Below are 23,749 nucleotides of genomic sequence, written 5' to 3'. Positions count from 1 at the left end.
AGGACAAATTGGGATCACCAGTTTGAAACATCAAATGCCAAAAGGATCTTGCAAGGCGATCCAACTGAAAGACTAAGAGCCAAACATAATATAATATTAAGGTCCTCTGGACATTTTCGTGTTACGGCTAATCTAGTTGCTGCGAAAACTATTTGAGGGTATAAATAAATAAATTAACACCTATAAAGTTGAATTGTTACAAAGTGTTTCAAGAAAAAATATATAGAATTTTTCATAAAACATACCATTTAGAAGCTTGGAAAGCACAGAAATGAGTAAAAAAGCTCTCGGTAGGAATAAGGTGTGAAGATAAACAATTGCCGCTCATCATAAGTGCATCCATTCTATGCTAAAGTCTTTTTTTTTATGAGCTATACTAAAGTCTTGATCCTCCTGCTTCAGCGAAATGCTCCACGACTGCGCAAAGAAAATAAGTAGTTTTTTTTAATATACAATGCTTTGACTTTTACATATAGCATTTGACGATATATGTTATTCAAAAATTTAGTGCAAATCAACTAAAATATGTGTTTTTCTTAAAATATCTTTAATGATAAAACAAGTGACAATAAAATAAATAATAGTTTAAAATTTTGAATAAGACGAGTGGTCAAATGTAAAGTTATACGATGATAGCGCCATATGATAAAATTTCATGTTCCTCAATTTTTCGTCATTGAAAAAGTTGGTGCGTTATGTTCCAGACTTCCGGTTGTTGTAACAAATAAATACAAAAAAAGACATTACTTTTATCGAAAGAAACTATGCACGAAGTAGAATGAGAATCTCTATAAACAAAGTAGACCAAGGCTGCGTTCGCTAGGATAGGAGGGGAAGGGGTTATTTATCTGATACGAAAAAAATAATAATAGATTAGTACATAATTAATTAGTTATTAATTATTAAAAAATATATAAAATAGATTAATATGATTTTTTAAAACAACTTTCCTATAGAAAATTTTCAAAAAATATACTATTTAGCATTTAGCAATTTAGAAGACGTGCACGTAGAAAATGAGAAAGGTTAGTTACCTTATTGGGGTGGCGGAACACGGCCCAAGAAGGATACGTTCATTCGTGGATGGTAGCTGCACCATAAGCCATAACTTTCTTGATAGCTCTGTGGCTCTATTGCGACTATTGGCAGGCCCCTCTGTTGCAGTGTTAAATTCATTATTGCCTGAATCTTCATCCAGAAGAGGAAAAAAAAAATCATGATTTGGCTTGCCTTCTCACATTTCATTTGTAGTCAATGGCCAATACACAAAGCCTTCCTTTTGGGCATCATAGCTACTTGCTAACTGCTCATCATCTCCAAAATCAACTCTTAAATTGCTACTGCCTCTCCCAAAATCTAAATATTTATAATTTATTTAGCAGTAGTTAAGATTGAGTAGAAAAGACTATGATGCCCTCGATAAATAAAGAGTGAATGGGGTGAGAGGGAAGATGAGGGTAAAATTAAAACAATTTTGAATTGTAAATGATTAAGAGGCAGTATTATGAATAGTGCTAAAAATGCTTATATTATAGTACAAGACTTAAATCCAAGAAATATGACATCTTCGAATGGATCGAGTATAAGGTTACAACTTTTTCTCGAGTGATGATTGAAATGACTTACTGTCACTAATACCAACAGTGGTGTTATTCATTGCCAGTTTAGTATTTCAGACAGAAGATTTGCTTTAGTCTAACAAAAAGTGACAAAAAAATATCTTGAGGTACCATTACCTCACGGTACCAAATCATTTCCAATCGTTGGATGTAACAGTGCACATCCTGCTCAGCTAGATCCAATGGTGGAAAACGATTTGGTATCTCGAGATACCGGTACCTCGAGATACTTTTTGTTGGATCGGAGCAAATCTCTTCAGATAGTTAATATTCCTCCGAGAAGCCCTGGATGTCACCAGAAGAATTGAAGAAAATAATTGATGAAATATCCAGCTAACTCCTCTTAGATTTAAACTTACCTCAGCTATTTCAACAAGTAAAGTAGCAAACATCTCAGCATCTACTAGGTCTAGGTATATATATCATAGATACTTCAATTAAAGACACAGATGGCTCTTTAAGAATTGAAAAAATATGAAATTATCATATCACCCACAGAAGCAAAATAAAAATAAGGTTCAATTAAGGAGAAGCCCAGTACAGACAGGCAAAAAGCATGTACTGCAAATGACCAACTGCAGTTCTCAAGTGCAAGTGCAGCAACAGAAAACTAATCATCCTCATGTACTAACCCGCGTGCATTAATCTGAAGATGAACACGGAGCTGTTAAATGAAGTAACTGTTGATGAAGCTGGCAAATGCAGGCACCCGCAGTTATTGCTCGATATGAATGAAGCAGATGCCATCTCTCTGTCAAACAAAGCCCACAGTATCCAGTTCCACTTATTGGCAGCAAAGGCTTGAATGAGATGCATCCATAAGTCAGTTGCTTTAGTTATTGATTTTGCCAGTGGGGCTTGCTGACATCTCGACACAAATATTTCTTCTCCCCTCATCCATGTTCTGAATAATTGATCAGATCCAGCATGGCATCAGAGCCAGAGAAGCTGCATGTTCAAGATGGCATGCCAAGAAATTCATGTAAAGTATGAAGCTTGATGTATAGAGAAACAGGCCAATTTAAATTGTATGAACCTTTGATGGCTGCCACTAGTTTCAATCAGCCTCAGGTAGAGAGAGATCTCCAGGAGAAAGACTTTTTGATGCTACTCACCACCACGCCCGTGATGTGCTACCTTTAGCACAAGGAAGTAATGAATTTCTAGTTGAGAAGTTATCAGCACAATTACAAAAGTACCAAAGCCAATAAATAAGTTTAATTGTGATTCCCTGCAGATTTCAATATAGTAACTTTCATCATTTTGTCCAAATAGGCATCTCTGATCACGGTTTATATAGTGCAGCATCATTCTTTCCTACTACCTAATATGCACATCTGGAGTTGGCGTTTGCTGCCAAGTTGCAGTTGTTATCTGGGCGAAATTATCAGAATCTTTTGTCACACCTACAAAATGCTTGTTCATCGTGCAGAGACTGTACTGCTGTCTAGATGCAGCACAAACATAAGAAGATAAACTTTTTCATCAATCAGCAAGATGAACAAAACAATAGATTAGTGAAAATGTCAAACAAGATGATTTAGAATGCTTATAGATGAAAACAAAAACTCTAAACTCAATAGCTATGCAGTATTTTGGAAAAGTTTTCAAAGTATATCTACAACTCCATCAGACATCGTATTTCAGAAACCATGCAGCAAATCGAAATGCCGAGCCCAAAACATAGCTTTCTCAAATGCCATTGAGCTACAGTATTTTAGAAAATGTTTTCATATGTACAGCAGATATCAGATCCAAATGAAGAAATGGCGTTCTCTCATTACTTTGTACAACATAACATATGTTACAGTGAGACTTCTCTGTCAATCCAACCGACCATGGAGAGGATGGAATGACTCTCATCCTTGAACAAGCAGCCATTACAGGCAAGATAAGTTATATATTATATAAGCTCTATACTCCTGTATTAAAATGTATAAACATTTTTTTGCTTTGACAAACTGGTTGTTGAATCAGATGTCAACATGGAGAACTCCTCAAGTTGGGGGAAGGTGGCTCTGCAGCCCTAAGGGTTCCTCCGAGCTCTGTTGGCACTAGAGGAACAAGAGAGTGTAGCACATCTGTTATCAGTGGCCTGTAGCTTGGCTCAGGCTGCACACATAGAACAGCCACTGCTGCAACCTGCACAGGTATATGGGTCATATATATTTTTTAGCCTGAAGATAACTGTGTGTGAGATAATGTTAATTATCAGGTGTTCATGATGAGTGTGTACTTGGTACAGGTGTTTTGGATCCATCGTGTCCTTGATCACTGGGTCAACTATGTTGGGGAGCTTCGATCTGTCCGTCAGCTGAGGCATCGCCTGTTTGATCATCACAAGTCAAAAAGTGCGATACATTGAGGTATTAAAAATTTGTACTAAAATTTTTTTTACCTTGAAATACTTTTCAAAGATGATAAAAAAGATTTGCTTCAGTCCAACAAAAAGTATCTCGAGTTACCGGTATCTCGCGGTACCAAATCGTTTCTGATCGTCAGCTAGATCCAATGATGGGGAAACGATTTGATACCTCGAGTTACTTTTTGTTGGACCGGAACAAATAATCTCGATAAAAAAGCCATTTCTCAAAAGAGATGAGATCAGTTTTTTTTTCATGATAAAGTCAAGCATGTTATGCAGATTGCAAGAAAACAATAAATAATTCAAAAATCATGATAATCTGAATTGAAACGGTTTCGGGTAGGTGAATTTAAACACTGGACTGTACCCATGTCACAATTGATTGGCACTGGGATGGTGACATCTTCTCAACTGGCTTTCTTCCCACCATGAGCTCTAGTAGCACTACTCCGAATGCGTATACATCGCTCTTTTCAGTCAGCTTCCCTGAAAATTCACATGGTCGCTAAAATGTCACAAGATGAAAGTAGAATTTCAGCGTCGGCGATTTAATTTTGTCAACAAATAAGAGTAGATAAGTTGGGAAGAGGAGGACATAGTACCATCCAGCAAGTACTCAGGAGCTACATAACCTAAGGTCCCAGAGAGTTTCACACTCCCTCTGTGGACACTCCCACTAGACACAGCAAGACCAAAGTCTGCAATCTGCACATTTCAGCAAATTACCATGAATGAAGCTGTAGAAAATTATAATTTGCTTAATTCAAGCAGTAAGACCCAGCTGTCAGTGTGAAAGAAAAATAGGTGGCCTTTGAGAAAATGAAAGGAGTGTACCTTTGCATTGAAGTCTGAATCCAAAAGTATGTTAGATGTTTTCAGATCCCTATGGATCACTGGTGGACTGCAGTGCTCATGAAGATACTCTAACCCCCTGACCAAGTTTAATTTACCAGTGCATATTATAACCAACTAATCATCACCAAATCAAATACAGAAGGCATCATTTCAGGTGTTCAGTTTACCTGGCCGTGTCAAGGGCTATCTTCATCCGGATGTGCCAGCTCAGGGTCGATCCATGTGAAGGCCCTGAAGAGACAACCACAGCACAGACACATCAAAGGCCAGATCCCAATCTGGAAGATCTCATCTCATGGAAGAGCTAGCTGCAGCTGTTTGAGTGACAACTGACAAGGCAGAGCCCAATCATACAAGACAATAAATACTTACCATGAAGCTGTGTTTCCAGTGATCCTTTCTCCATCAGCTCATAAACAATGTAGTGATTCCTCTCATGGATGCAGAAGCCCAGGAGGGACACAATGTTTGGGTGCCTAATCCTGCCAAGCAAATCCAGCTCATTCTGCCCAACAACCACAACCCAATAAGCACTCGGCTCAAGAACTCTGAAATCTCAACACCGAACATTAGAACAATGTGAATAATTTGGTCGAGGGTAACTTATTCCTCATCTTTTCGCTTCTGCCTATACTTAAAACTAAATTTTAATTTTTAATATTAAATTTAAAGTTAATTTTTAATATTAAATTTTTAGTAACACATATGTAAAAGTTTTATTTATAAATTATTTTTAGTTTGTAATACATCTTTTCGTTTTCCCCCCCGACAAAACCAAACAATCACCTCAAATTCCTTCTCGCAGTCCGGCCCGCCGCCTTCGAGCCGCTTCACCGCCGCGGTTACCCCGCCGTCGAACGCCGCCTTGTAGACGCGGCCGAACCCGCCGACATCGAGCACGTTGGTGTCACTGAACTTCCCTGTCGCTGCCTCCAGCGACGGGAACTCGAACATCCCCACCAGCCTCTTCCTGCTCGTCTTCACCGAGTTGAACCTGCTCAGGATCGGCACCAGCTTGATCCCCTTCGCTGTACCATCTGAACCATGAAATAGATCGAGTTAGGCGAATGGATTAAAGCCAGGATTGCGTCTGACAGCTCGAGAGCGAAAATTCTGCTAGAACCTGAGCTCCTGGCGCCGCCCTTGCCGCCGGGGATCCGGCGAGATCGCCGCCACAGGAGCCACGCGTAGAGCGTGGAGAGGAAGATCATGACGGTGGCGACGGAGGCGAGAACGGCGGCGATGATCAGCTCACGGTGGAAATGGTGGTGCCGCTCCACTATCATCACTGCAAGACACCTCGAGCATCACAAGAACTGTACCCACTAAACTACAGTGACTGTTTCGAGAAGATGAACAGATGCACCATCTTTTTGGTTTACAAGAAAAATCTGAAACTGCCGAAAGTTTTGATGATAGTAAACTCTAAACGGAAGAACGGACACGATTAATTATATTAAACACGCAGCAAGATTTCCGCAATGACGTTAAAGCCACGTTTTCCGCTCAAATTTGAACAAAACGTAAGATCCCAAAATGCATTCATCCTTTCAGATCAACTCAAACGAATACGACTATTTCTTCAGCGAACATGAAAGCAGCGTTGTTGGTTCGAATTGGCAGGCAACACAACGCAGATCCCAAAAAAATTACTCCTTTTACCATCTAAAAGTGCAAAATGATTAACCAAATCTGTAGAGGGAACAAACTCTGTGCTTCGCATATGATCGGTTTTCTTTACGAAAGATCAAGAACACAGACCAATTCAGAATTTCAGACGAGACAAGAAAACGCAAAGCAGCCACACGTACCAGCGGGCGGAGGAGCCGGTACTGTTGAAGACAAGGCCGCCGTGCTATTGGCACCGGCGGCGGGAACGCCCGTGGTCACAGGCGACGGCACCGGAGAAGATGACGACGAAGAAGAAGAAGGTGCGTCCATCCCATCGGCCAACGAGCACGAAGATAGCACCAACAACAAGACGGAGAAACACAGAAGCCGCAATCGAGATGGCGCGATCTCCATACTCTGCCCTCCTCTCCAGGAGACCAGGGCATGAAAGAAAAAGAAAACAAGAAAATACTATATGTCACTGCCCTATGCTGCTCAAGCTGCCGCCGCCATGGCAGTGAGGTTCCTGCGCGCAGTTGCGGCCTTTTTATCCGGTGCGCTGCTGTGTTGCACGGACGGCAGGGACGTCAACGAGAGCGAGCGACTGGTCGGTGTGGGGGCAAGCCAGTTTGACGGTGAGAGAAGTCATGTGCTGTTAACCCAAAGGTGCCGGAGGCGCCGGGAGCTGGAGGAGGAGCTCTGCGTCGGCGGCGCGTGTGTGTGTGAGAGAGAGGACGTCAATTGTGAAGGTTGCATCTGTGACGACGCGGACAGAAGAAGAAAAAGACTCCCTTTGTTGTGTTGTCTTGATTTGTTCAGTTCCCCTTGCCTGTGATCCGTTTTGGACATGGAAGAGCATTTACCATGGAGCCCACTCCTACAAGTGGTCTAAAATCTTCTATGGAGTACCACATAGACTAAAAATGTGTATCTAAAATCTGGATTTTCCATGACGCTGAGCGGTTTCAAGAGTGGCTTTAATTTCTTAAGTTAGCCCCAAACACCTTTTATTTTAGTCCTTATAGTTTTGCAATTCACATAATAGTCTAAACGTTTAGTATGAGCATCTTCAAATCCAGATAATAATAATATAAGAGTTTTTTTAATCCTTAAAAAATATCTCGGATACTATATTTTTCAGTGTAAAAGTTTAGTATCTTGATATGTAATATACCTTAAGGTACCAAAATTTTAAACTAAAATTTTTGGTACCTCAATATACTTCTTAATGATATTTAAAAAAGCTTATAATATAAATGGTTTTTTACGATCTTTGAGAAGTATCTGGAGATACCGAAAATTTTAATACAAAATTATAGTATCTTAAGGTACACTGTACCGTAAAGTACTAAATTTTAACTAAAAAATATAATAACCCAAGATATTTTTTCAAGAATGATAAAAAAAACTATAATATAAAATATTTCCTTCCATCCATTTCCCACTGTCAAAAAGGTTTCTTATCTTTTAGAGCTCATCTCATTAGCAGCAACTTCTCCTCTCACTCCACTGCCTCGCCTCGGTTAACAAGATTCATCGTTGGTGTTTCCATGTCCCTGCCCCAGCAAATGAGTTGCATCACCGCCGCCCGCTTGCCTCTCCCCTTTCCTACTATTGCAATTGCAAGCCCTACATCATACCGGTGAGGGTAGGTCGAGCTTCATGTCTCCCCTCCTCACTAGACACCACAACGAGCAGCAAATCAGGGTAGTAGGCTTATGAGCTCCTGACAGCAGAAGCAACCTAGGGTTAGGGTAGTGACATAGATAGACATGGCAATACTATAGGATCCTTCCTCATCGTTGTCTATGACTGTCCTCCTTGCTTCGAATCGTGGCGCTGGTGGCGGTGACAGATCTAGGCAGACGGGCTCTAATAGTGCAAATTGAGGCGGGGGTTATATTGGGATATGTAAGGTCATCCTCTTCCTCATTAGCCTTCCTTGTACGACGTGCTTCCCTCCTGCTCTAAATCTCACCGCCAACGCATGTTGTCACACAAGTTGTGCGCCTGTCAGTGAGGGCCCTCGCGCTGACAAGGTTGCATCACTCGAGGGAAATTTAACCTTTTTGTCACTCTTACATGTCAATAGCAACAAATCTGTCACTCCACTCTCATAAGCGTTGTGGGAGAGGTTAAACTCTTTATGTAAAGAGTGCAAAAGGTTAAAAGCCCAACCGTCTATAGGGCAAGAGTGGCTATGCAAGGGAATGACCTCATTCGACATGGCATTGGAGTGTTGACATGAAAGGCTAGAACCACTCATTACGTTACCACACCTTGTATGCTCTAAAGCATAATTACTACGGAAGCCATGGCTTGACATGGTCTTAGAGGAGATAGAGTTAACCAAGCATACTAAGATACTACTCTCACACACAATACACGATGTTGACGTTTTCACATTTGTACATCAGCTCATATTATTTTTCATGACAATCCTCATATTTTTTTAGTTTACATATAATTCAAAAATATTCCCTAAATACATTAAAACAATAAACTAGCACAAAATCTAGACTTTGCTCCTAGTCACCATCTCTCTCCTTCTCCCTCATCTCCAACGACTAACACTTCAATAGTGTGTAGGATGATGAGCTCCTCGACAATGGTACAAATAGGGGGCGGCTGGACGACTAACTTTCTGGCTGCAGCATGGATTGGAGTAGCAGCCGGTGGGCTTCCTGGTGGTGGTGTGGATCAACAGTAGGGCATCCTGTGCCGATAAGACCCTCTTCTATATCAATTGTCCCCCTTGCCCTCTCTTCTATGTCACTGGTGATCATTAGCCATCACCTTCTTCACTCAGATCGATTAGATCCAGCCACCATTGTCATTCCTGATTCTAGATCTAGGATTCACTTTTTTGAGTTTGGGGCTACAACCTCACCAAACAAGAGTCTTTTGAGCCATCATCTCCACACGTGATGGCATGAGTGACCTCACCTAGGTGAAGCGCCCATGTCTTTACAAGCGCTAGTGGTTCTATCATGCATGATTTCATTAAGTGAAGCTATAGCTCCGTCATGGCGAGTTGAAGCCACTTTCCATGTCCTCATACTATGAATGCCCTAAGAACATTTACAATGTGATGCCTCAATCTTGTTGCTTAAAAATACAGCTAGGATTAGATGCTACCGCATATATTTGGGGTGGCCTCATTGGACGATAGGGTGCCCTCTGCAGGCCACAAGTACCACGGAAGAGAGAAAGTGTCACCTGGAGTTTAGAGATCTAGTGAAAATGACCACAAGATGTGACAGACATAGTAGATCTAGCCCTCGGTGATCTCTACCACACTTGTGAGTCGATGCAGCCGCCTACGAGTTAATTTGATCGGCAACAAGCTGAAGGAGGTCAGGCAGTATCTTATTCAAACCACCATGCGTTGAGAAGGACATATCTCACATGCTGGCTAATAGGCTATATCCTCTACAGCACACAGTCTCTCGTGCGACCACTGCTGCAACAAATAAAACTGAGGTAGAAAACTAAAAAATCGAGTCCACAACACTAATACAAAATACTCCATCTGTTCTTTAATTGTCAATGTTAATAATAGTTTAGGGGCTTTATAGATTTGTCTCTAGTTTCTATAATTTTTGAGCATATGTTAAGGTGCTGCACTCATGAGTATGCGTGGTGTACATGCCTAGCAGTACTATGAGCACGTCTACATCAATAATTTCTTCAGTCCATATGTATGATTACTTATATCCATAAAAAAGTTTAAAATCTATAACCATGTAAAAGTATTTCTCCTGCTGATCTACTAGGCATTACTTTTAAATATTAAATAGGGGTAATTGCAAACTTGCTACAGTGTGAATCGTTATTACAAAACTGACACTAAAAATAAAAAAAAATTACTAAAGTCATCATTTTAGTGATATCCTTACAATATAGAAAAAACTAGTAACAAATTTGCAAAATCTCATTAAATATAAGTTTGTATATATTAGATTGAAGATTTCTATCATTTGACTGAACGCAGAATGGCTGCATGAATTTATACTGGTATTATATACATGGTAACACTACGGCTAAATTTAGTAATGCAAATAAGATATTCTAAAAAAATTTAAATACAAATATGCAATCATATAAACCAAACATTTGAAGTTGCTTGTCAATCAAAATTTGTTAATATGATTATTTAAAAAAAACTCTAACAGTATAGCAGTAAATCATCAATTAATACTGACTATTTATAGGTTGGCGAACATTGCAATTACAGGTTTCCAAATTTGGACAGTAATTTTAGAACTTGCATGACCAAATTTGTATAGTAATTTTAGAATTATTGCAACAACAAATTGATGCACTAATGCCAGAATCACTTCAAGATCAAAGTCACACATTGCAAGGATAATTTTAATTAAATAATTTATTTACATTGTCTAGTATTAACACAAAATTTAAACTCTATAAAGATAATATTACTGGAAACTACTTTATGCAAACATGACTTGCGTCCCATACAATTTTCATCTTCTTATAATAAATGAAAATTTGTTGCCCTCTGTATATCAAATGAGCAAAACAACTGTCAACTCCCAAATAACACATAATTTAAAGTATAAACTTTTATGAGTTAAGAAGCAAATTTCGTTGTATCTTCTTATATTACATAAAAAATATTTTAAATCGAATATTAAGTGATGATATAATACCTAGTAAATATTTAACACATGAGTTCGTTTTAGTTTAGAAAATGTATGACATAGTTTATAATAAAGTGAAATTACTAATGATGTTTCCGTTGATTGTGTTTCTTGTTCTTTTTTATCAGGAGGTGCATATATTTTAATGATTAAAAAATATTCTGCAGTGATGCATCATTTGATATATCAAGTAATTTACTTATTTCATATAAAAATATGGTGCCAACAAAAATATTTCTAGAAACCCAAATACTTATTCCTATTTATTTATTAGAGATTTCTCTTGATGTTATTTTTAATGATTGGACTATTTGAGTGTCCAACAATACTGTTCTAGAGCTTCAATCGATCTTATAATTAGCACAACTACGATTTAGCGTTGAACACGAACTTTATTGTCTTGATATCGATTTCAATGTTCTAACGGCATTTCGTGTTGGCTTGTGCTACTACAAATGTCATGCCAATTCTAAAGGTACAAAATGCATATTTATAGAAACTTTATAACGAAAATGATTATATATTTATCTTTATATAAAATACCTAATATTTAGGAAGTGTTTGACTTGTTCTAATTATAAAGGTAATTTGTAACATATGAAAACTCTATAATTGATAAGATAATTTATAAAGTCTCCAATATATAGGCATTATGCTTAAGTAGAGGTAAGGTCATCCTAACCGTCTGATCCCATAAAAATGAGTTTAGTTGTAGGATTTGAAGAATGATAAATGAATAACGAAGAACTAGTAGAAATCAATTGGTACACTACATGTATGGCAGATAAACGGACGGGGTACTCAGTAAAAATCCGTACTATACAGGGGGATTTTTATTTGAGGAATATACGGGAAGACCTTTTACTGCTCATGTAGTCATGCTTGATTACTTATATCAATAAAAAAAAGGTTTAAAATCAGCCAGATAGTACAGCTGCTCTTTAAAATGATGTAAATCCCCTGTCCAAGTGAAAATGCCGACAGCCAACAGTAACCATGAGAGGAATCCCACATCGCCTGCATTATCTCTAGACCCCGTCTCCCTCTCCGTGTAGATTAATGATTAATCCATTATCAGCTTTGTCTGGGTCCCACCTGTCAGTGATTCACTGTCCACCAACAACCAGCTAGGGCTGTCCTTGGTTCAGTGTCCCTGTTAATTGCGGGAAGCATGGGACCGTCCTATTTGCCTTTTTCTGATCTCCTTAATCGTCATCCTGTCCAAAATCATATCCTATATATCACAACCACAATTCGGCAAAGCATATGGTACTTTGGGTTATGATGGACGAGTTAATGGGATCATTAGTACGTACTGGCACTGCTACTTTCTTCAGTTCATGTCGTACCAAGAAAAATGGTCGGCGTGATCACCACTTGTGTGTTGTGTCCCGGCCCGGATCGATGTAGTCGCATAGGCTGCTACTCTGTCAGCCGCGACTGATTGAGCGGCTCCTTCGTTACCATGATTGGAACATAATTGAGGGCTAAATCATGCTCCCTCTGATTTTTTTTAACGCGGTTGACTTTTTATCTATATTTGACCTTTTATTTTATTTAAAAAATTTATATGATTATTGACTTTTTTTTATGATTTGATTTATTACTAAAATAAGTTTAAGTATGATTTATAATTTTGTTTATTTGGACAAAATTTTAAATAAGACGAAGAGTCAAACGTAAATAAAAAATCAACGGTGTAAAAAAAAACAGATGGAGTACGTAGATGGATGCTGCACAGGATGATTGTGAGAGGGTGAGCCGAATGTAGTCATTGGTTGGCTTTCTGGGAGAAAAAACGAAACACTCTCACAACGCACGCAAACCCCCTATGATCACCTCCGAAGACTGGATGTCGATGTCGACGGGCACATCGTCTCTCACTGAAAGCACGAAGCCGTTAGAATTTTAGAAAATTTGCTCCAACGAGAAAGTGCTCAAGTGCTACTAAGATCTTTGTAACCACTAGACTACGGATCCTTTCGCAATATATCCCAAGTTATTGGTTAGGTATGATGCTGATCGTTAGTGTTTAGATGGCTTTTCACGGTCTACCATGGTATTGGAATGTTTGGTTTCCTTAGCGAGTGTTGCGACTTTTGGCCCTTCGCTGCTTTGCACGTTTAAAATTAGGAAAATATAAAGTGTGCTCGTCTTAAAAAGGGGCAATTAACTATTTGATACTCTTATAAGTGGTCTTAACTTTTTACCACTCATATGGATCCACAATTATACTTATAAGAGTGGTAAATAGTTAATTTTCCCGTATCGGGTACGGGCCATGCCGCTTGGGCCCTATGGCTAGCAGATCGCTGGACCGAACGAGGTTTGTGGTTAGACTTTCTTTTTTATTTTTTATTTCAAACTGTGTTTATTCATACCATCATCAAACATATAATACTATATTTTAAATAAAATTTAAACATTTTACAAGTAAGGTAAGTTTGTACATACAAATTTTTATATACGTATAAAGTTGATATATACACAGATGCTAAAATTTATATTTACAACTTATATATATAAAGTTTATATATATAACTTTATACGAATATATCTAGTAGTGCACGTGTTGTGTCATGTACTCACTCCGTCTCATATTATATGGGATTTTGACTATTTATTTGTAATTTTTAATCTTTTATCTTATTCAAAAATTTAGTGCAAATATAAAAATTTATAAATAATACTTAAAATACTTTTAATAGTAAATAAAATAAATAATATTTTCAAATCTTTTTAAATAAGACAAGGGGTCAAACATTACCAGCAGAAAGTCAAAATCACATATTATACATGACTGAGGGAGTACTAGGCCTACTTAAACATCCGTACATGGGCCAGAAGCTTTTGAATGAGAAAGATAATACTGAAATGGGCTCGGAGAAACGTTTATTTAGGGCTTGTTTAGTTGGCAAAAATTTTTGCTAAAGGGGCCACATCTAACGTTTGACCGGATGGAAAAACAAATTTCAGATTCCGCCTGAAAACCGCAAGACGAATCTTTTAAGTCTAATTAATCCGTCATTAGCACATGTTGGTTACTGTAGCACTTATGACTAATCATGTTTTAATTAGGCTTAAAAGATTCGTCTCACGATTTTCCCTAACTGTGTAATTAGTTTTAATGTTCATGTATATTTAATGTTTTATTTAGGTGTCCAAAGATTCGATGCGATGTTTTTGGAAAAAAAATGTGGGAACTAAACAAAGCCTTACATGTGCTGTGTGTCGGCCTAGGCTTCGCACGGATGGCTGGCCGATGGGCTAGGGATCCGCCTCCTGCCACCGCACCGGCCGTGTCCCTCGTCTCCCGCGTAGATGGCGAGCTGGGGTGGCAGCGATCTGCATTGAGGTTTATCGTTTCGTTACAGCAGCAATTTGCATTGAACCATCAAAAAACAACAAGAGGAGCACCAGAGAAAAGAAAATGTAAATCCAACAGAGCCAATGTACAACCACCTTGGTGTGAAGGATGATTGGATCAAAGTTAGCTGCTAAGTACAGATGCTTAAATCCAAACGGGAGATGTCATCAAAATCGTTTCTTGATTTCCCAGAGTTCAAAAAGATCGTGGCTTTCCTGATGCTTGCTACGACGCAATGGCGTTGTCCTCAGCGAGTATATCCTCTCCGGCTGGATGTCCTCCAGCGTGAGCACCCGCTTCCGTATCCCGCGGAGCGCGCCATCCACGGTGAGGTCGACGACGTCCTTGATCATCTTGCTCAGCTCCACGGTGCTCCCGTGCCGCCGGTAGAGCACCCTTGGCGCCATCTCCAGCGCGCGCTCCTGCATCCTCCTCACCTCGGATGGCGTGCGGGGCGGTGGCGTGGACGCAGATGGCGTGCAGCAGCGTGGACAGGGGGTGGGCGGTGTGGGCAAAGGGTGGGCGGCGCAGCCGGTGGGCTGGCGGTCGCCGAGCCGGCTGAGCTCCTCCTGCTACCGGAGGAGAGAAGAGCGAGAGGTTAAGTTTTTTTTAATCCTATTTCACTGATGAGTAGGTCCCACAAACATTGTAAGGCTTTTTTGCTGACTAGGATGCCACGTAAACAAAAACACCCCTTCATACTATCTAAGGACTTATATTAGACGTGATATATGAATTCGAGGTCAAACATTTCTGGTATTAGGGTTTAGAAACGATTTTGAGACTCGGCAATAACTTGAGAGATCTAAAGTGGACTTATTTCATTTCTGACGGGACACAGGATGTAGCGTACATGAGCTGCAAATCGATAACGCCTCTTCCTTTTTTGGAATCTGATGGGCCAGATCCGTTGGGGCGGTCGTCTCGCCGATTAGTGGCCCACATGAAGTAGCAGCCTACGGGCAAGCCAGGACCTATTTAGAACAGCACACCACAGCCCAATGGTAGCAAGAAATGATTTTTTTTTGATTTTTAATTTTATTTATTAAATAATTCACAAATTTAATTGTTTATTTCAAAAAATCACAGATCTAACCTCCTACCCTCCTCTAAGAGGGCGGAAAGCCTACATGGCACACGGCATGACTGCCGACCATGAAAGCGATGACGGCGCTCGGTGATTTTTAGCGTTTGGCCCCTCCGCCCATACAGATGGTGGCAATAGGTTTTATGCAAAATTCGATTACAGGCGATTTCCCTATTCATATGGGTCTAGGATACTATAAGATTTTCACTTGATTTACGTACGAACTCTGTACATAATTAGACGAGCTCTAAAAGAGTTCTATGACAATTAAGCATAGATCGGATGGACTTTAAAGGAGTGCATGATACTAAACAGAGATATGATTCAACGATATTACCTAGGTCATATTTCTCTGGTTAACAAGAAAAGCCCTATATATAAAGGAAATTGAATCTACTAATAATGGTTTTAACGCATTTTCGTGCTTTGAGCCCTGTTTGCCTCATCCATATTTAGTTCATGTTTAATTCATCCATATTTCGCCTCTATATGTTAGTAGGTTTTTTCTGCCAGTTAGTTGGGGGAGGACTTTACCATTAAACGTCGAACCAATGGTCCTCACTTCCTTCCTCAAGTTCTCACTGCATACTGTTCTATTCTATCTATATGCATTTAAATACGTGACGGCATTGACTTTTTAAATAAACATCTGATTATTCATCTTATTTATAAAACTTACATAATTATTGCTTATTTTGTTATGACTAGACACATTAATAAACGTATTCTAATTATAACTTATATATTATATCTCCATATATGTGCACTATATTTTCAAATAAAATAAATAATTAAATATATATAATAAAATCAACACTAACCGCGGAGGAATCATTATCTTCAACAGTCGCCAACCGTTCTTCGGTTGTGCCGCTGAATCTGCAGCAGCCACCGCCTTCTGCGTTCTGGTTGATTGAGCTAGCCTGACACAGGACAGCACTAAGGCTGGCTAGGCCAAGCCAGAAAGGTACGAGAACATGTGTGTGACTAGTTTGCCTGATTTTAGTAGGCATGATCAATCCATTTAACTTGTGGGGATATTGTTTGGTCGGTTGTAGAGATATTTTTGATAAAAGCATGGATGAGAAATTAAACCATTATTAGAAAGGTCTAGTCATGAAAAAAACAATTTAGTAAATATTGATTACCTCTACAGTTCTTAATGTATCTCGTTAAACACTAATACAAGTTACAACGTCATCTTTTTTTTTCTTTTTATAATGTAAACGAAACAACTTATTAGCGATTAGAAAATAAATTATGTGTAAAACTTTTATACATGTGTTCTTAATGATTTAAAAGCAAATGCTGAAAAATATACTATGATAAAAAAACCTTTAAATTAACATCAAATGTAAGTTTTAATATTTAAATTTTGGCTTATAAGCGTGAACACAATTGAAAAGATGAAGACCTAAAATATGCAAATTATGTTGCAACCATGCCATTAACCAAGCTAGTGGACAAATTCAATTTTCATTTCTAATTTTGAGGAGCCAGGGACCACACGATGATTCACTGTTACATACTCCCTTCCCTTCGTGTCAAAAATAATGATGGTACATTCGACACGAAATTTAAGAAAGTCAGTAAAAACGAATAGAGAAATGTTATGATTGGTTCAAAAGAGAATGTGTATGGTATAATAAAATAGAGAACGATCGTGATTTGTTGAAATGATTAGGTTGATGGAGAAGTAGCTTCATTTGGAAATAAAGAATGAGCGATATAAACAGTTTCATTTTGAGATGTAAATAGAATCTCAGTTCTTAAATATAAATATTTTTAGATTATTTAGCATATGCTAATGAGATGTTAAAAGATTCTCTTCTAGCCATTTCAATGCTCAATGTTTGAATTTTGAATTGATTAGATTTTTTTTTCTAAATACCTGATTTGCATTGAAATAATTGAATGGCTAAAATCATATGAATCAATACAGAAATGCTTATATTACAATATAAATTTGAGTCATACAAATGATTGTGTTTTGGAAGTGAGGAAGTAGAGCCCTTTTAAGGTGCTCCATCTTACCTTCATAGAGTTAATAGCACTAATAAATCTCAACCATTGATTTTTAATGTTATTTTAAAAAATAAAAAACTGCATTGCATGTCAATTAATGAGAGGAAGGTATGAATGGAAAGTAAACATACAGTCTTTCCTAAAATTAATCATGCATGGCTGAAATTAAGGAAAATAAATTTAGCACAACTATTAATGGTTTTGCATGTCAATTTTAATTTATAAATTTAAATCCATGGAATTCAAATAAATATGTTTCAAAGATATGGTTTCTTCAACATTTTTACTGCAGTTTTAAGTGACAAGTCATTTATTTTTTCATGATCATCAAATTTGAGTTGTTGTCAAATTTAACATTTAACATTTAGCATCAAGTTTCATGATAGTTTTTAAATATGATTTGGAAAGATGATGCATAATTTTTTTATAAATAAATTTTTTCAATTCATAATTTAAATTTAAAAAGGCAGTGCATATATCTTGTTAATAGTTAACATGAATATCCAAAATGTTGTTTTAATGGCATGAAAAATATTTCCTTATTTTGAGATCTTACCACCAAAGAGGTAAGACAACTATCAACCATTGGATGAAGCTATAATAAATGGTCCAAAATAAATTTGGAGTACACTAATAAAGTCCGAGGAAGTATTATACACCACAGTGTGCATCGGCAATTTCTCAGAAATATCTATAGGCCAACAGATGCCTCGGGAACATACGCAGAAAAGATTTCGACCGGCTCTAGGACTATTGACCAAACAAAAGTAGGATGGTATTATTTTTGTCCTAAAATATAAGTACTTTTATCTTATTTAGTAGAGATTTTAGGTTTATAAAAAATACCAAGGCTGACAAGAAAAATATCGTGATGCTTCGTAATAAACGAAGAAAGGATACGGTGGAAAGGTACGTGAGGATTAATATGAATAATTTCGAATTAGAAATAATTCATGACACAAGTGAAACTATAAACAATGAGGAATACATATGTTTTAAAAGGGAGAAGTACCTTTTAAGTCTGGCTCAACCAAATTAAGAGGACGAAACAGGTTTTTGGGATTATATTTGATGAAAAATAATATGTATGTTAAATGCGATTTTAATTTATTTTTATAGGAAGGAGGCTCCGAACTGACGAAAATATTATCAGGTTAAACAGCACTGACATCATACCAGGTATCCAGATAGCGTAGCTTGCAAACTGTCATGATTTAAAATCAAAAAATAATATTATTAGTTAAAAAACTATTTCAAATAGTTATATTATTAATATTTTTTATCAATATATACTTTAACAAATTAATCGTATAATATATGCATTGTATAGTTGATGCTATCCTTTTTGAGGGTTACACTAACCTACTACAAATTAATAAATGATCTGATATGATTAAATAGAAACACTGCCCCTTGATGACACTCGAATCCATTTCTTCAGGGTAGTCCTAATGATCCACGTAGGGTGGTGTCATATAATTGTGGCGTATTTGGATTTTGGAGCAAAGAAATTTTAAAGGAGTTTCATATTATTCAAATCCTATGGAAAAATTTCGAACACGTTCATTTTCAGGATGTCCATTTTTGGCCATTAAATCTTTTGAATTTTCTTAGGATTGCTTCAAATCATAGCGATTGAGAGGATCGGTCAACCCCTCGAAAATAATTCTCCCCTTCGATCACTCTATCTCTCTGTTTTGTTTCTCTTGGATTTTTCGCACTCAATTCAAATTATCATTACTACAGTTTTCTAGTGTTTTTCATCCATAGGAAGATTTGAGCTGCCAATGCACACTCGAATGACATTAGTATGTACTCTATCGTCTCAAAACTCTATTATTTGATTTGACAGTTTCTATTATAATAAATCTGACCATGTATCTGTTCAGATTCTTTTTACTATAAAACATTGAATTTATTATGTATGTTTATTATATTTTGAGAGGGAGAGAGTAGATGACGTGAAGACACTGCATACCGCGGCTTATGTATAGTGGAACATTTTTCCACGTGAATCTTGTTTACCACTTCTCGTAAGTACTGCAAAAATGAAACGACCAGCATGCGTATAAGAGTATCCCAACCATCTCTCTAAATCTCTCTCGAAGTATCTATTTAGCTATTTGTCAAAAAATAGAGTCAAAATTGACAGGCACTCCAACAACATATGTATATTGCACTCTCCAATCCAAGCATAAAGAGGAGAGAAAGTGGTGGGTCTCACAGTGGAGCCTTTCATTCGGCAATTCAAACAAACTGACCAAATTTGGCTAGCGAGAAGAACAATTTTGCCAGCAAGATGACTTGCCCATCCGTTTAGAGAGGCTGCTGGATGATATTTTTTACTCACAATTGTCAAATTTTAGCTTTGATAGTGTTAACACCAAAAATGGAAAAATTACGTTGGGGATTAAACCATGATTAATGACTGAATCGGACAAAAAAACAGAACAATCAAACATGGATTAATTAGAGTACGACTCGGATACAACCGATGGAGTTTGACTCCGACGGGAGACATAGTTCGATTAGGCATGGAAACTATGTAGATAGATTCGGGCATAACTATAGTCCGTGTAACTTAGTTTTATGTACGTATTAGAGTTTGTTTATTATTTATCTCTAATTAGAGTCCGTGTGTAATAGATTAGTTATTAGATACGGATCCATATCCGGTTAGGTTAGTTATTTTTCGGTGTATAAATATAGCACCCCGTAGCTTTGTAAAGACATCTACATATCACACAGATCAATATATTTTTCGGGGTTGCATCGTCTCAATCTCCGGCAGAGGGATAAGTCCTGCGTTTCGCCGGCCAAGGTAATCATATCGGCTAATCAGAACTGTCTCGGTTCGGTCCGATTTTCTAATCTAGTTGTGTGATTGCTCGTTATCGTATCAGTTTCAGCTTGGGTTACTCTTGTATCTTGGGTTGATCTGGTCGACAACTTTGGATAATTTACGACGATTTGATATTTGCTATTTGATATCTTCAACCTCATACTATCTCGGTTCAGTTTGATTTATTCGATTGCATCTATCAAATAGTTTATATCATGCCAACGTATCTTATTCATTGTTTTATCAGAGTACCAACCAAAAAGTTATCAGTCATCGGCTTGATAGTAATCTAGATATGTTTAGTATCTATCTGGACATTGTTGGGCGTAATCTTGAACCATCTCAGCTTGGTCTGATCTTCTATGATTATTCTTAGTAATCTAGGATTGACATTTTAAAGATTTTGGTCATTTATCAGTCATTTATAGCCGATGATTTTTGCTGATCTACATGTTTATTATATTACATCAATAGAGTAGTCGATTGTCTTACTGCATTATCTTTATACCAACCAACTCAATTTATTTAGATCGGTAATTATTTTGTGTTGCATCGACTTACGAGGGTCACATGCTAGTTGGTTTTAGCCGATCGTAGCAAATGATTTACTGTTTATTTAAACTATTTGAGTTTACATGTATCGGATTCTCAGCCGATCCAGGCTTTCAACAGCCAATCGATCAGCCTATCGGCTAATTACTATTACATCAACGTCCAATCAGCTGGTTTCTCAGCTACCTATCGGCTCGATAGCCGATTGGCTCGTTTTACTGTTTATCTTGTCAGTTGCAGTATCAAACTAACTGGCACGCCCACGCATTCGAAGAATTTAGGTACTACACTAGAGCGTACTAAGAAGTGACTCTCAGTCCTTCGTGTGTGACACGTCATCGAGTTAACTTTTAACGTCAACACATTTTTGAAGAAGAGAAGATAATTTTGAAGCACGAGTCCTCATACTTCAAAACTGGGGGCATGTGTTAGCACTAAAGTTTGGTAAAATTTCTTAGTGAATTAAATAAGAAAAGATGTAATCACGGATAGAAATTTTTTTCCAGAAGAGCTGAATTCAATAGGGAATCGTGAAGACTAAAGCATGCATGGCGGCGTAATTCTATTTAGTAGTTACTGTTTATCTTCTCAGTTGCAGAATCAAACTGACTGCCACACTCGCACATTCTAAGAATTTAGGTCCTGTACTTGAGCGTTCTAAGAAGTGACTCATAGGGCTTCGTGTGATATAGGTCAACTTTTGACGTCAAGGGATAGTGAGATAGGGAGATTTTTTGAGATGTTGTAAGACGAAGAATTGTAACAGTCCAAGTTGGTTTCCATGCTAGTAGGCACAGTGTTGGAATTAATATATGCACTAAGGCTCATATAAATATTAATTTATTAAAATATTATGAAAGCCAATCTTATAGGATGATATGGTGCTTATATATTGAACACATAGAAATGGTGCGGATAGTTTCGGTTCCTTTCGAGGAAAAATGAATATAATTAAATACACTATTGAGGCAGATAATTCTTTGATAACCCAGATATAGGTATGAATAAAAGTAATTTTTCACACATATGAATACAAATATGTTATGGCTGTTTCCGACGTACGCAGATACGGATATTCGGGCAGTACTACTATACATAGATATCCTCATAACGCATGACTTTATTTTGTTTAGCTGCCATTCTCTGACCAACTTTATTAAGTGTTTAATGGTACTTTAGGATAGGCCAGTAGTACATTCTATAAATATTGTTAAAGTTAAGACGGGCATTCAAATTAGGCAATGTATATATTTATATCAACTTAAGAGATTATTCTGTTCCGAGAAATATTAGTGTTCGTACTATTCAACCATTATTTATATTTAAAATAATTTACATTTATGTTCGTATCCGAGTTATTTAAATAAGAACTAATACAATACTTCATACATGCATACCCGGTGTATTAACGAGCGTTAGGTGCTTGCTGTGTGCACAGGAGACAATATGCTATATATACATCCGCACCTCTGCCCACGCATAGGAAGGCAGGGCAGGCTTCAAACCAAAAACTTTCGTGCATGCTCCATCTGCTGCATGCTCCCGATGACTGATCACCTTGTCTTCTGCACTAGTTCTACTTCACCTTTCCTTGCCTCGATATCATCGATCGCGAGCGAGCATGCATGTAGCTAGTCAGGACCTTCTAGATCTTTCCATAGCCTTACGGTGAGAGCACGTACAACGCCTCGTCGACATGCACGCCATTTTTGCAAAAACACCCCCCACGGCGTGAGTCAATGCCCAGCCGGCGTCTCGTTCAACTACGAGTCGAGCTCGTGCTCCCAGGCGTCTCGATGAGGAAGAAGGCTGTTGTACGGCTCGCTGCGGGGAGACAACGGCGGCGTGGGATCCGCTGCGCACTGCGGGGGTTTTGTTTCGCGCCCAAGGTTCGCGCCTTCCTCACCCGCGCAATCTCTCCCGCTCTTCACAAATACCTACGCGTCGCCCATCCCGATTTCCACCATGTCGCGGCAGGCACGGAAGTAGGCGGCGGCGGCGACGCAAGATCTGCTGAAGATGGGTGCGGCTCGGAGGCGCAAGGCAGCTGTATGCGGAAGGGTGCGGCGGCGCCGACGCGGAAGGCCCAGGATGGAGCTCGGGTGTCAGATTGTGCCTGAGCAGAGCAGTTCAGGCTAGTTGGCAAGTCCACCACCAAGGACCTTCACTGACGGCAGCTGCTTCTTCAACGGAAACGGCGGCGGCTTCTTCAGCAACGTCGGACGATGGGATTCTCAATCTTCAGATCCTGCCACATGGTACGCACTCTCAATTTTGCTTGTGTGATGAAATTGCAAAAATTCGGGGATGCATCCATGATTAGCTATAGCAGATTATTTGGCTTTGTGTTGTACTGAAGAAACATACCAGATTAGTTGGCTTGGTGTTGTACTAAAGAAACTGAATTGCTTGTGTTCTGAAATTGCTTGTGTTCTCCGATTAACATGCTGGAGCCATAGCCTTAATGTATCAAACTTGCTAAAATTCCTGCAAAAATAGATGTATTTTACAGAACAAACAAACTGTGGTTCCTATGCCTATGTGCATAGGTTTATCAAATGGGATCATTAAGTTTCACAATAGCCTTTCTGCATCAACGTTGGTAAAATTTCAGTGTATGCACTTGGTAAAATTCAGAGATGTGATGTAAGTTTGAGCACTTGGTAAAATTGCTTTTTTTGCTGATTAGACAATGATTAAATGTTATTTGCACATCCTGATTGCAGGGGAAACAATGCAATACCTCCTAGAGGCTTCACAAA

At 38.2% G+C, this 23,749-nt stretch overlaps 1 protein-coding gene across 1 annotated transcript; it reads right to left on the bottom strand.

The window, feature by feature from the left end:
* Window positions 1-3,280: 3,280 nt before the first annotated feature.
* LOC102710303 (probable receptor-like protein kinase At1g80640) lies at window positions 3,281-7,191 on the bottom strand. Its single transcript, XM_006654195.3, has 10 exons — window positions 6,651-7,191; window positions 5,963-6,127; window positions 5,626-5,876; window positions 5,212-5,344; window positions 5,007-5,070; window positions 4,819-4,915; window positions 4,587-4,689; window positions 4,352-4,470; window positions 3,856-3,945; window positions 3,281-3,761 (listed from the first exon to the last, which is right to left on the bottom strand). The coding sequence occupies exons 1-10, from the start codon at window positions 6,862-6,864 to the stop codon at window positions 3,600-3,602; spliced, it is 1,398 nt and encodes a 465-aa protein (XP_006654258.2). The 5' UTR covers window positions 6,865-7,191; the 3' UTR covers window positions 3,281-3,599.
* Between the last annotated feature and the right edge of the window lie 16,558 nt (window positions 7,192-23,749).

This window comes from Oryza brachyantha, chromosome 5, assembly GCF_000231095.2.
Source record: "Oryza brachyantha chromosome 5, ObraRS2, whole genome shotgun sequence".
In the NCBI taxonomy this organism is placed as follows: domain Eukaryota; kingdom Viridiplantae; phylum Streptophyta; class Magnoliopsida; order Poales; family Poaceae; genus Oryza; species Oryza brachyantha.
Note: the sequence above shows the minus strand (reverse complement) of the source record. Positions and strands in the feature narration are given on the sequence as shown.